Source organism: Petromyzon marinus, unplaced genomic scaffold (assembly GCF_048934315.1).
Source record: "Petromyzon marinus isolate PM22_M1 ecotype Great Lakes invasive population unplaced genomic scaffold, UKy_Petmar_22M1.pri1.0 PM_G_Scaffold_30, whole genome shotgun sequence".
Lineage (NCBI taxonomy): Eukaryota > Metazoa > Chordata > Hyperoartia > Petromyzontiformes > Petromyzontidae > Petromyzon > Petromyzon marinus.
In genome coordinates, this window is record NW_027422873.1 from 2,455,191 (window position 1) to 2,470,309 (window position 15,119).

Sequence of the window (15,119 nt, forward strand, 5' to 3'; positions counted from 1 at the left end):
ACTCTATTGCAGTTAACTTCTTACTCAGAGTACCGTGGTGAGGCCTAGTCTCGTGCAGAGCCCCCGGCCTCGCCTAGATTGCCCAGCCGGCCGAGGTGGCACCTTGGCAGGCTGGGGCTGGGCTGCCACATCACGCTGCATAACATACCAAGCACAGATTCAATTTTCAAAATCGGCCCTCAAGCTGGAACAGATGCCTCAATTTATTGAAATGCACTTTACTTTTTTCAAATACAGCAACCCCCCCCCCCCTCCCACCATCCCCGATCCTGTTAAAGCCATGCATTGTACTACATTACGGACAAAGTTTACAGGAATCTAAAGCAATGCAGTAAAAATTCAACGAAGCAATGTTGTAAAGCTAACAGTTGGCCAACTTAATTATTTGCCGGCCATTTCACCACAGCGAATGCACCAATATAAATTCTGCAACATTTAATGCTGCCTTGTGAAATACAAACAAAACTCAATTAAATTGTCATGTCCATGCTCATTACAGCTTAAGACCGGTCGCACAAAATAACCAATTTTAGGAGACAATTAAAGCTTTAAAGTTAAGTCCGACTTTACAGAAATGTTTTACCACACCCATTAGACTAAAGTTTAAAACTATACTTACAATTATAAATGTGTAAAGTGTTCAACTAAACGAGGTGTGTATCTTATTTACACACCATAGACATTAAAAGAATCGCATATCAATTAACACAACCCACATACAGTCCTTGCACTACCCCTCTACGTAACGTTTCTTCAGACCCAACAAATTTTAACTTTTTAAATCAAGCAAACCCCCAATATATGTACACTCTGGGAGGAAGTTCTCTGCAACCTGCAACAACAAAAGCAAGCATTGCCGACATCAAGAAGCAAAACCAACAGATCATCGTCGACCCCACAAAGGGCTCCATTCTCATTTGGAGAATTTGGTTTGCGTGGTCCCGATTTAGGCCAAGATTTGGTGACAAGGTGCCTCTCCAAACCATCCAATTCCCTTCGTCAATCTCTAAAATTGGGCACGAGAGCGTTGCCAACCAACTCCATTTGAAAGAAACTACTCTACATTTGTATTTTACCAGGTAAGGCCCACGGAGCTATGCAGCGCTCTTTCCGGAGAGACATGGCCACTGTTCTGCCCCACGGCAGATATGGGGCTGTGTTTACACAGGAACTTCCTGATATGATGGTGTCGAGTTTGGTCACGTGACCTGGAAGTGACGCGTTAAGGGTCTCGAAGCGACGAGGCAAGGCAGGGGTGTCAGTCATTACAAAGAGTACAAAATGGAGGCACAATTAGCATCTCAGCGAAGACGGGAGCATCTGCTCATTGTGGGACTTTAAGAATCATTGTCTGCAAGTTAGTTTATCTCCATATATAAAAGGCAAAGTTGTGAATGTGTGCCTGTTCAAAATGTTTAGCGTACTTCCCGACTTGCAACCAACTGGAAATTGGCCATGTGGGTACTTACCAGACTGTACACCACGCAAAAATGAAAAAAAATACACTTTTTTTAGGGGGGGGGGGGGCGGGGAGCTCAATAATGCATATTTTTTTTGCACGGCAAGTGAGCTGTGGCGTCAAATCTGTCACGTGACCCTCGCATGTGGAAGCGTAACGCATTGCAGTGTAGTGGTTAGCGCTACGCTGCGCTACGAACCCGGCGACCCGAGTTCGATTCCCGCTCACGGCCACCAAACGAGTAACTGCTTGGGTGTCAACATCGCCACTGGGGAGATAAAGGCGACAGGGCGTGCTGCTGGCCACCAAACCCCCTCGTGTTCTTATAATTACTGGGACTCCTGTTATGTTAGGATTGCCGTTATAATGCTGTAAATGCCTTTATAATGCTGTTAAATTGTTACGATAAATATGGAGGCCTGGTTAACAACGAAGCCTGCCACTTGCATTATTGTGAATAGTTGTTTGTAATTAGATAAGTCGAGCCAGACTTGTGCCCATGTAACTTTAATGCATTCTTGAGAGCAAGGATGAAGATGTATCTCGTCTACAGTTCAGTGTTATGTGCAGCAGCGCTGTACATTTGGGCTGCAGTATGGTGATTACACAAAGTGACCTTATTGAACATAGTAGCTTATTCTCTTGTTGTAGAGCTATTCAGTGCTAATGTAGGTACCTGGTCCATCCAGGACCTATGATTGAGATTCATGTTGTCCAAGACAATGTTATGATGCTGCAGTGTCAATTAATTATATTGATATTGCAAGTATTAACAGATGCTCTATTTTGTGCTGTGTTTTCCCATGAGTTTTATGTCGTTCTATTCGTTAAATATGTTGGAGTCGGATGGTCACCCTGGCTCTGAAGGTTTACTACTCGGACAGTGATGCAACGCAGCGTAGTGAGGCCGAGACAGCCACCACAAATGGATAGCTCAACGAAGTGGCTTATCGTGTAGACATTTATAGCAGCAAAATACTCTAAAACGCATGCTTTTAAAAACGTGGGAGGGAAAAAAAACAGAGGACCCGGAGAAAAATCCACATGACCACGGGGAGAACTTGCAAACTCCAAATATGCAGCAGGCGTCGGGGTTGGGATGGAACCCCAGACCTCCTGCTGCATACCAGGCAAAGTGAGTTAACATCTCCTAGCCACCGTGGCATCCAAATAGAATCGTCAAGAGGACATTCTGACACTTGAAGAAAACCTGTACCAATCTTGGCCATAACCATTCTTGTACCTCTTGATCTTCCAAACACGTGTAGAGGTGTTACGGGAGGGTGACACGCGGTTGTATAACGGTGGCCACAAACACGTCCGCTACGGTCACCACCCTGGGGGGCTGTGGGGGATGCTGTGATCACTCCCAGCCCCGCCCCTCAGTGAGAGACAGTATAAAAGGTGGGACCCGGGGAGCTGAGAGGCAGTTCAACTCAAGCAAGATGAAGAGCCAGTGAAGAACGAAGATTGACTAGCCAGACCCTGGAACTCCTTTGATTCGCTGACCTTCTGAGGGCCGGGCAAAGCAAGCCAGGGTGCGACACCGGAGCCGCGAGGGCCGATGTCCCTCTGAGGGCCGGACTCGTCTGGCTGGTGATCGGGACCTGCGCCGAAGCTGGGCCAGGTCAGATAGCCTCCCGGGAGAGGAACAGGATAGAGGGAACCAGGGAGCTAGCGTGGGCTAAAGCTCGGGGAACGTTTCCCTCTATAAAGTACGGGTGAAGAGGCCATTACCTCTTCAAGTATAAGACTCGCAACTGTAACAGAAGTGTCTGTAATAAATACGTGTTGCCTCAAGTAAACAGTCTCCGACGTCAATAAGGCCACTACACATGTAGCCCTCCAGCAGGTCAGATCGTACAAAAGCATTAAATTTGGCATGCAATTGATCGATAAAAAAATCTAGTCATGTTTAAGATTTTATATAAATGATGATTGAGAAGTTGTTCACGATATAATACGCAAATTATATTATGTGAGCAAATGCGGTAGTGTACCCATACTCTTTGGTTCTATTCGGTAAAGTCACTCCAGCGCTGTCCTCGAGACAGCCTGATCCCTTCACCGAGAAGATGGTTTCAAATTAAGCAACCATTGGAAAGATGTTCTAAATCGAACTAAACATTAAACTAATTTTCAATGGTACAGTATATTTTTCAAGTAGTGGTACCCCGAACTTTCGCAGCTCTTAAAAATTCCCCTTTCACACTATCAATAGGTAAAGTCCCCCCCCCCCCCCCGCCAAACGGCATGTTCACCCGCACGTACACCACCTCTATGCTAAGTCGGCCAATCAAATGCTAATTTTTATGCTAATTCCTTTGTCAAGGCACCTTGTTTCCTCGCACACAGCTTAAAGGTCGCGGTCTGAGCGTGGCTGTGTTTCACTCCAGCGCTGTCCTCGAGACAGCCTGATCCCTTCACCCGATGAAGGCCGCTTGTGTTGTGGCCGAAACGTCGTGATTTTGTTGTTTTATTTTTTACCTACGTGACTTTACCGAATAGAACCAAAGAGTATGGATCCTTGCAGTCACGAAAGCTTTAAATCTAGAAGTGTACCCATGGCTACAACCACGAGAAGGCGAGTAGAGTCAAGGACGTAATGAATGGGAAGAGGAATAGAAAGGGGTAGAGGAGACAAATGGAAAAATGGGATCAGAGACAATACCTTAAAAGGGTCTCTCTATCATCCTCCACGGAGCAGGGTATTTTCACAGGGGGGGGGGGGGGTTGGGGGCAGAGGGTAAGGGATTCAGCAGGGATGGCCACACAAGTCACGTGACTTCCTCAGGGAGGCACGAGCAGATTCTCGATATTTTTGTTTTGCAGCTTAACGGGAGTGCAGGAGCGGGAGCTGCCCTTACCTGCACGTGCTCCTCCTCCTCATCCTCATCATCATCATCTGTCTAGGCCTGCACCTTGGCCGGCAGAGGAGACCGCACCCCTGCTTTGGGCATGCCCGGCCGCCCGTCCCCACCCCACAGGGTCCGGCGGTTGAGCCAGGACGCGTGGCCCCAACTGTGCCAGAAGCGGCGATTGCGCGCGGCCGGGAGGTTCTCCCCGAACGTCTGCATGTTCAAGCGCTGCTCCTCCGCCAACGTCACGCGGCAGTTCCTTACAAGATGGAAGGAAGGGGTGGCGGGGGTTGTGAGCACAGCTGGTGCATCTTGCCAGTCATCTCAGTCTATCCATGGCCACCTGGGGTCTGTCCCATGACCTCCTGTCAGCGAGCCTTCGACATTCCACGTGTACCTTCACTGAGCAGTGAATGGCGCGTGTTGGTATTGGAGGTGGAGGGAGGAGATAAAGATGCAGTGCTACAACTTCTTGCTCGTGCCACTACTACTGGCAGAAGGGCCACAGTAAGTCACTCATTTTCATTTTGGCAAATATCGCAGTTTTTACACCGGCACACGAAAAATGCCTGCCACTTGTAAAACACGTCACGGGATTCTTTGAATGTTCCCTGCCAAGCAGCAGGCGTACATCCCTACGGTTAATGCGCCCGCAGTATTATAAATCAGAGCAGCCACTAGATTTGCACCGCGAATAGTTTTGTTGTTACGCGACAACGACTCTGTCTGACGCTCCGAGCAGTGGCTCACCCCACACCATGTTGAAGAGTGGCCTGTGGATGACGATAGATCACGGTACTACAGAATTGCTCGAGTGAACGCTAAACCCTACATTAGAGGTTCCCTGCACGGTTCCACACCATCCTGCGTTTTAGAGAAATGTTCGCCTCGTGCCCAGTCAAATAATTACACGGTTCTTCCTCTTATTTTCGAGTTAGGATTTTTTCCCGAATCAAGCGCAACACCGCAATTCACGCGGCGTGCATTTTCTGCGCAGAGTAATTAAAGTTAACGTCACACATTTGCAACGCCCCAAAGTTTCCAGATATTCAGGAGGCGTAGTCAACCGCATACGAGTGAGAAGGCAGCCAGCAACGGCACCAACAATTGCCCGAGATCTGTCATCCTATATTAGGATGGTTAGGCCAACTCCATTTGTGAGTTTTTATTACACGAGGGACGAAACCAAAGAAAACCCACACGTGCAAAGGTGGGAGAGTGAATGGGGGGGGAACAGCAACCCCATCTCCGTACAGATGGAGATGAATCAACATGCTGTACTGCTACCTCCTGGCAAGTCGGTGCACATGGCAGAAGATTGTGAACCACCAACCCTTTGCCTCCTCCAGGCGCTGTATATAAAGGTGTGCCGCCACCACGGCCCGTCCGAGACCATCAACCCCGCGATGAGCAAGGAGACCCAATTAAAAATCACAAGTGGCAGAAATGCCATTACCTGCCGCCATCTTTGGAAATGTTATCAAAGAAGCATCTTGTTTTGTCGTAGAAGCATTTGTCAGGAAACACGGCAGAGCTCCTGCTGGGACCCCTCTGCATGTCTGCAGCACAAAGGGAGATGTCAATGTCAGAAACTAATTAAGGGATGGCCTGGACAATTAAAGACAAAGATCCCCACCCCATTTCGCTTCAGACTATCGGGGCAAGTGCTCTTAGTGAGTGGCACCCCGAGGCCGGCACGGCACACGAAGGCATGGGTGGGCCTAGCACCATGCCCGGCCACCTTCGTCTCCCTCATAGCGATGGCTGAGGTGAGCCACTAGAGGGGGGCGACGGTACAGATTTGTTGAACCAAACTTTTCAACAGAAGACGCCGTGGCAGCAGTGGCAACAGGCCACCGTGATGGACGCTCGTGGAGATTGCTCCTCGTGAACAAAAATTGTCAAAAGTGCATCATGGTCCTAAAGGGACCAACATTTAGTACAGGGGATTCTCCAAATGTTTTTACCATTTGTTAAAATACAACCATTCACCAATGCGAGTCAGGGCTAAAACAATACGACCATAAACTTTGCATTATATTTCAGGCCCATCAAGCTATATGGCTCTTTTTCAGAAGAGACCTGGCCACAAATGATAGCTCAACGAAGTGGCTTATTACATGAAAATTTCTGGCAGGTAAACTCCAATAAGTGCACGTTGATTCTAAAATGTGGAGGGAAAAACCGGATGACTCATAGAAAACAGGTTTTTTTGGGTTAGATCGTGATCCAACCCAAAAAAAAATCTATCATGGATGATATTGGTCGCAAAAGCCTACATGTTCAACCGACCCAGAGAAAAATCCACACTACCACGGGGAGAGAGACGCATGCAAACTCCAAATATACAATGGTCAGGGTTTTGGTGAAACCCACGAGGCAAGGTAGCCCCCCCCCCACAGCCGCCTAATAATTTGTTGGCACAAGAGAGGCGGTGTAAGACAAATCCACTGTTGCACTGCACATCCATGCTGTACATTGTCCAAGCTCCACTCTTTCTGCAACCCACACCTGACCAGAGTGATGCGAGGCCCTCACCCACAAGTGCAGTGACAGCCAAGCTTACTAAAGGCTGTCAAATGCAGAGAGTTTCTCAAGTTATCATTCCTCATGATTACTCTAACTCGTATGAAAAAAAGGGCCTAATATAAATGTCCACATAAGCTACTTCGTTGAGCTATCATTTGTGACCTGGTCGCTTCTGAAAAAGCGAATAGCTCAGTGATCTTTACCTGGTAAGACAAGATTAGTTGATTTTTATTTTTTCAAGCGATATGTTCACTTGACCTATAGACTGTGCACTCCCATCGTGTTTTTGTATTGTATGTTGTTACATTCTGACCCGCCCCTACTGAACATCTGTGGACAAAAAAACCTTTGTAGCGCATCGAAATCCCCCAGTGGACAAAAAAATATTCTGATTCTAAAAGGAGACATCCCACAGGAGTGGTGGTGGTGGTGTGAAACCGGGTCCCTCAAAGTGCTCCTTTTAAAAAAAAAGGTCCGACACCTTCACCTTGCTTGGCCTTGTTGTCCTGGAACTCCTTGTCCAGCTCCTCGCGGTCCAGCTGCGCGTTGCTGCTCTCAAAGTCAAACTCCGCCTGAAACTCATCGCCCAGGTTCAGGGCCTGTGCCTTCTGGGGGCGCCCATGGCGGCTCGAGCCTGCGGGGAGAGAAAAATAAACGGCAGCTCGGTTTGTGATCCACCAACGCCGCGGTGGTGAGATGTTAACTACCTAGCCTGGTACGCAAGAGCTCGTGGGTTCTATCCCGACCCCCTGCTGTATACTTGGAAGTTTGCATGTTCTCCCCAAATGTGAAACATTTCCTGCAAACTTTCTCCATTGGAATAATGCATCAATGAGTACACCCTGCTGCAAAGAAAAAAAAACTTTTGCTGGACCCTCATGGACAAATGTGAGTCTCTTACTTTCGACCCAGATTTCCTGGGTAAATATTCACGACCATAAAAAAATAGCGCACCGGCTGCCCGGTATTCAGGTCGGCACCAGCGGCCAAGAATCTGTTATTCTCTCCGCCCTCTGCACATGTTCAAAAGGCCATTGCCAAAGTCCAGGCTAATGCACCGCGTCGCCTTTGAGGCAACGTCAGTGATAAAAGTGGCAAGGGGTTTTTGCCTTCCCACCGCGATTTACAAAGCCCCACGATGAATGCGTCCACAGAAGCTGTGCACGGCGAGCCTTCAATACGCAAACGCATTAATTAGTCTCCGTCAGTACGAGACGCCGACTGTAAATTGGGACACGTTGCTTCAAAACGAACTTACAAATTTGATGAAAAGATGAATGACGGCATGGGGGGGTGGCGGGTGGGGAGGGCGAACACCACCCACACCACCCGTAGCCGTACCTGCAATCTGCTTCACGGGGGCCCTCCGCCACCGCCGCCGCCGCCGGGGCGCCGTCTGCACCCCCCGATCCACCGTGCCGCTCTTCCTCGCCGGCTGCTGCGGCGTGGCGTTGACGCGCGCAGCGGCCGCGCCGGCCGTGGGCGCTGCCGCACCTGTGGGCGATGGGCACAGCCGGCGCGCACCCACCGGTCGTCTCGGTTCGTCAACCCGTCGGGGGGGCCACGTGGGACCCTCCCGCGACCTCATCTGGCACGGGCGCCGTGGTGACGTCACCGTCACTTAGTGGCGAAAAACGGCTGTTGGTATTATGGGGCGGGGGGGGGGGCGTTCTACAACAGCTGTGTGGGCAAGACACAAGTGCCATAGCCCTCCATCACCCATCGTGGTGTCAGTGTCATCATCATCATTACCACCACAACACCTCCCCCCCTATCGTTCCTCACGACTGCAGGTCACACGTTTGTGTTGTCACCAGGCAGAGGGGCTCACCGCACACAAATCCCAGTGTAGCCAAGCGTGCCATTATTACGTCGCTTCGAGAGAGGCCGTCAAAACCGCACAGATCACTCGGCGGCCAAGCGCAGAGCTTGCCGACCACCCCGTTTGCGTCTCCGACATTTACGAAACGGAAACTCCGCTTTCATTTGCTCTTGATGCAACCAATTGCCATAGCCACGTAGGTAAAAAATAAAATAACAAAAATCACGACGTTTCGGCCACAACACAAGCGGCCTTCATCAGGTGAAGGGACGAGACTGTCTGGAGGACACTCCAGCGCTGTCCTCCAGACAGTCTCGTCCCTTCACCTGATGAAGGCCGCTTGTGTTGTGGCCGAAACGTCATGATTTTTTGTTATTTTATTTTTTACCTACGTGGTGACTTTACCCAATAGAACCAAAGAGTATGGATCCTAGCAGTCACGAAAGCTTCAAATCTAGAATTGCCATAGCACCACCATTCATATATTTCGTCAAAAATGATTATTTCGCACGGGTTTAAAATATAAAAATATTAGCACACGTTTGTCGTTAGGGGCGTTTGCGCGCAACTTTTATGGGTCTGGCAGCATTACATTGGGGGGGTGGGGGGGGGTTAACATTAATAAACGAGACGGTGGAACGAGGGTCACCGGGGCTCTTGTCCACAAGCCACGGCAGACTTCACGACTCGTCCTCCCGCCTGCAGAGGGAGGCCTCGGCTACACCAACACGGGCGGCGCGAGGATCCACGATGCTTCCGTTAAAACCGGTAGCTGTTTGTAACCTTTGCCGCAGCCTTGCAACCCCTTTGGTTCTCAATCGTTCACAAACAACGTGCAACGTCAACAGACGTAGGGGGTTTGATGAAACAAAGCGGTTGCACTTGGTCCGCGCGCAATCTGTATTTCGATGATATACCTTCGAAATAAATCCCCAGAACGGGGATCTTGCAACCCCCAAGGGGTGCGTGCACCCCTGGATTAAGAACCACTGGGCGAGACGATCGTGGGGTAACACAGCAACATCAATTTACAACTTACACCCCTCTCACGTCGTCGCTTTATTATGAACACCGCTAACGCAATTTACGTCGGTGACAGCATCGATCCTTTCTTGTATCCCCATCGCTTCTTGCTTCACCTATCCTGTAAACTACCCTGTGGTGTCGCGCGCATGACGACATGTACTGTGCTTTCGATGACAAAATATATTATTGATGTACGGTATTTTGGGAAAAAATTGTTTCAATTTACGTCGCACATTTCAGGAACGCATCACCAATGTAAATTGGGGTACTGCTCTACAATGGCCAATGTTCTGCTACACCGTCTGCCACCCAACAAATCAAATTTGTCACCTGGAGCACCACACCAATTTATGTGCTTTCGGCAAACCAGAATGTTGAAAAAAAAACAAAAAAACAATCAGATTTCCGTACGACGTCTCATTGGACATTACAAAATCGGGCGTCAGGTGTTTGATAAGAGATGCTGGTGGAGATCCGATCATAAATCCTCTCATCTCTCAATACCCAGCCAGTGAACAGGGTGGCCACAACCTCAGCACCACGACAGCACCTCATTGAGATCAATATAGCAAGTTGCCTCTGGCAACCTCGTTTCTCACAAAACCACAGATTTTAAAAAAGAAAGTCTTCGTTCATCATCGCCATGGAGAAATGCATCGTGCAGGACCTTGAAGTCGCAATTAAATTTTGTTGGTGCAAATCTTAATTGGGTTAAGTTGTGGAAGAGGGGTAATTTTAAAACGTTTTTATTTTTTATCAGGCAAGACACCGAGCTATATTTGCACTTTTTCAGAAGCCACTTTGCCACAAATGATCGTTGAATAAAGCGGCTTTCTTGGTAAACGCCATTATTGCAAACAACAAAACCCATTTAGCACCACATTTGTATTATCTCGTGGTAGAAGAGTGGCTCTCGAACAACTACGAACCCAACGACGCAAAAAATAACTCGATTCTCAGCCACATCACGAGCGAATTATATCCAAATCGGTGGTTGGCTCCTCACCTACCCATTCACCACAACCGCACAAGTGAAGCGTGGCAGGTCAAATAACCACCCCACCCCGCATGACAAGACAGCGTGGCCTTCGCCGAGCAGTCCATTGACAGAGGGCACCAACTAATAACGCTTTAAATGACGGGTTATTCTGAAAAGGCGACAATTTAAAATACAATCACTGGGTATCACCATCAAGCGCAAAGTAAAAACAAAAATGCTCGTCCTCATGCACTATGCATTATCATCATCATCGAGCTGTTATACACAGAGCCTTTTATTTTCCTGCATGCGCTTACGGAAATAATTCCATGAAGATAGCTGCAACTCAACTGCGTTCAATTAAGATCGCATTGAAATCACGCAGTTGCCTCTAAACGAGCAAAAGGCGAAAACGACCCGAGGCAAGGCCACTGGGCAACGGAAACCACGTGGCATTAAGAGGGCAAAGGTGCAGCCCTGCAGTGCCGATGTTTACCGCACACCGCACCCCCCCCCTCCCGTACCCGCAGCTCCTCCGTACGCAGGCTGCACGAAGGGACGGTGCCCGACCGCTGTGGCCCAGGCGTCGTGCCGCGCGTGGCTCGGGTGGCCGCCCGTGGCACCGCGGGGGGGTCCGGTCGGCGTGCCCGGCGCGGAGTGGCAGCTCGCCGCCGCTCCGATACCGCACGTGTGGCAGCGAGCAGCGCCCCCCCCCCGGGGTGCCCGGCGAGGACTGGACGGGGGGTGAGGGTGGGTTAGGCAGCGATTAGAACAAATCACGACGGACGACGTACGCATGTCAAACTTCTTATGCACCTTCTTGGTTCTTTCGGTAAAGTCACCACCACGTAGAAGGGAAACAATAAAATAATAAAAATATAAAACTTTAAAATTCTCACGACGTTTCGACTGCAAGACAAGCAATCATCATCAGGTGTAAAAACCACAGCAAGACATTTTTTTTAAAAAAGTGGCGGGTTTTTTTTTTACATTAGCACCACGGAGAGCGATTTGGCAGTTATTCAGATGGACAAGTCCATCTATGTTCGGAAAAGAGGAGGGGGGAGACGAAAATGATGGATGCGGTCTGAAAGCCACCGTAAGCGTGAACAATCAATTAAGACCCGGAATGGTTTATCAAATCCTTCCAATGATTGCTAAGCCAGAATTCCTTCCTCTCGGTTGAAATTGTCTCTGTGTTTGTATATGTGGATAGCCTCATGAACGAATCTCTCATGGTAGCCAGATGGCTTACAGAGAACCTCTGTAAGTCATCAGGCTACCATGAGAGATTCTCCCGTTTCGGTCTTAGGAGGAGGGATAATTGCGATGTCATCACCCGAGAGCCAATCAGGTGCCAAGGGTTGCGCAATTCAGCCACTGGCACGCTGGCACCCGGGCTCGGATCTTGGTAGCCTCTTCCATCTCCTCCTCCTCAACCTGTAAAAACCCTCCACAGCTACCACTGTTAGCTAACTATTGTAACTCTCAAATGCAACTTTCATCAAGCCCCCCGAGTGTGAAGTGCAGTCTCCAACCTCGTATTCTCCACCATCTCTGGCTTCCTCGATTCCAGTGCCGTGAAGGGAAAATTTGCCCGAAATGCGGCCGATCAGCGTTGACTTTTTTTTCCACATTTTGTCAACATGTTGCCAAAGATGTCCCTTAAAGGCTTAACGGACGTTCGGGGCAAGTGCAGTGCGAGCAACTACGAGGCCGGCAAAGCACACGGAGGAGGTGGGGAAGCCAGACCCACGCCCGACCGCCTTCTCCCCAGTGGCGATGTTTATACATCGCACCAGGTGCTCATTGGATAGACCTCAGGAAAAGCCCGGGACCGTTTCAGATAATCGTCACCTGGCGTTGGCCGTAAGTGGGAATCAAACCCCGGTGGGTCGTAGGCGGGTTTGTGGTGCAGCGCATCAACCACTGTGCCACCACTCCCCTAAACCATGGCACTGCTGCAGTGGCAAGATGTTAACTACCTCGCCTGGAGTACAATAGGTCGTGGGGTTTGATCCAGACCCCCGACGCCTGCATATTTTTGGAGTTTTCAACGTCCTCCCCCGTGGTCACGTGGATTTCTCTGGGTCATCCAGTTTCTACCTCCACGTTTTAGAACCGACGTGCATTTGGAGTATTTGGCTGCTGGAAATGTCCACGCGATAAGCCGCTTCGTTGAGCAAATCATTTGTGGCCGGGTCGCTTCTGAAAAGAGAGTTAAGTAGCTCGGTGGGCCTCACATGGTACAATAAATAAATAGTTTAATGGTAAAGAGCGGCTGCACCTCTCACCTGCACCATGGCCACGTCGTGGTGCAGAGCGGACAGCATGTACTCGCACGGGGTCAAGTCCTTGATCTCGCTGATGCGAAAGACGATGTGTTCGAAGACCTCCTCGCGAGGGGCAATGGGACGGTCGGCGGGGCGCCCCTCCGTCCCGCGCAAGCACACTGCGCGCACACAAAGACGCCCGCCGCCGGTACAGACCTCCACGTACCCGTTTGGTCAAGCGTTGTTACGGTCGAGAGCACCTATGCAGGTCGGAGCAAGTGCGTGGTTGTGGGTTTTGGGCGCCACTGTGGTGAGAACTTAACTACCTCGCCTGGTATATATCGAAGGTCATGCGTTTCATCCCAACCCTGACAACACCTGCTGTATATTTGGAGTCAGCGAGGTTTTCTCTTCCCATGGGTCGAGCGGATCCCCCCCCCCCCTCCAGGTCCTTCGATAAGCCACTTCGTTGCGTTACCTACCATTTGTGGGCAGGTCGCTTCTGAAAGAGCGATATAGTAAGTGGGCCTTACCCGCAACTTAAACAATTCTTTAAAATAGTTTCTAGCTGGTTCAGCTACCTTCATCCTCCCCAGTGCTGATTTAATCATCTTTTTTACTTACACACCACACCAGGTAACTTCACTTGAAGGCAGTCTACCTACGCGAAAACCAGAATGTGTTGGGATACAAGGCCACCACCGACGACGTTGTCTGTAGCCAGGAATCAAATCTAGCTCGCGGGGTTCCGAGCTGCACACATTTCTCAACTCTGCAAGCCATGCAAGCCAAAAATTGAGATTCATTTATTTCCTGTAACAAGCTATATTAAATATTCTTGTTTCTTTCGGTAAAGTCACGTAAAAGGGAAATAATAAAAATAAAACATAATAAAATAAAAATGAAATTTATTTTATTTTTATTTAAATAAAATTAAAATGAAATTTATTTTATATGTATTTTATTTTATTATGTCTTAGCTGTATTAAAACCAATAGCCCATCATCCATAAGCCATATGCCTGCAGGTATTGAATGTTTATGGGTATCAACATCACAAATCCCTATCATCACTGTCGCAAAGAAGAAGTTCTCCATTGTGCCAATTTAATCCCGACAGGTGCCGTTGGCCCAAATCTGTGAATCCGTTTAGAGTATTTGGCGGCTAAACGTTCCCACGCGCTAAGCCACTTCATTGCGTTACCTACCATTTGTGGGCAGGTCGCTTCTGAAAGAGCGATATAGTAAGTGGGCCTTACCCGCAACCTAAACAATTCTTTAAAATAGTTTCTAGCTGGTTCAGCTACCTTCATTCTCCCCAGTGCTGATTTAATCATCTTTTTCACTTACACACCGCACCAGGTAACTTCACTTGAAGGCAGTCTACCTACGCGAAGCCCAGAATGTGTTGGGATACAAAGCCACCACCGACGACGTTGTCTGTAGCCAGGAATCAAATCTAGCTCGCGGGGTTTCGAGCTGCACACATTTCTCAACTCTGCAAGCCAAAAATTGAGATTCATTTATTTCCTGCAACAAGCTGTATTAAATATTCTGGTTTCTTTCGGTAAAGTCACATAGAAGGGAAATAATAAAATAATAAAAATAAAACATAAACTCAAAATGAAATTTATTTTATTTTTATTTAAATAAAATATAAATGAAATTTATTTTATATGTATTTTATTTTATTACGTCTTAGCTGTATTAAAACCAATAGCCTGTCATCCATTAGCCATATGCCTGCAGGTATTGAATGTTTATGGGTATCAACATCACAAATCGCTATCATCACCGTCGCAAAGAAGAAGTTCTCCATTGTGCCAATTTAATCCCGACAGGTGCCGTTGGCCCAAATCTGTGAATGAAGACAAAAATGAATCTGGAACATTTCCAAATTAACTGTTTTGGGGCCGTCCAGAAATGACGTCACGCACCTGGGGGGGGGGGGGGTCAGACATTTGTGACGATGTGTGACGACTGGGGGGGGGGGGGAGTTTGATAAATGTGACGTCACATCAAAATGCGCAACTTTAAATATAGACAACACGTTCCACTTAATTAGACTTTTTAATGTTTTCTCCTACAAGATCAGAGTGCAGCGGCACATTAAATACGCACTACAATGACAACAATAGTTTAAAGCGATTTGAAGCGTGTTTTTTTTTTTGCGG

General features: G+C 48.4%; 1 protein-coding gene across 1 annotated transcript; it reads right to left on the reverse strand.

Moving 5' to 3' along the window:
* Nucleotides 1–174: 174 nt before the first annotated feature.
* LOC142915384 (protein LSM14 homolog B-like) lies at nucleotides 175–14,764 on the reverse strand. Its single transcript, XM_076061216.1, has 8 exons — nucleotides 14,725–14,764; nucleotides 13,002–13,125; nucleotides 11,198–11,406; nucleotides 8,188–8,340; nucleotides 7,334–7,480; nucleotides 5,774–5,876; nucleotides 4,327–4,576; nucleotides 175–832 (listed from the first exon to the last, which is right to left on the reverse strand). Exons 1-7 carry the CDS (start codon nucleotides 14,762–14,764, stop codon nucleotides 4,369–4,371), a joined length of 984 nt encoding a protein of 327 aa, XP_075917331.1. The 3' UTR covers nucleotides 175–832; nucleotides 4,327–4,368.
* Nucleotides 14,765–15,119: the final 355 nt, after the last annotated feature.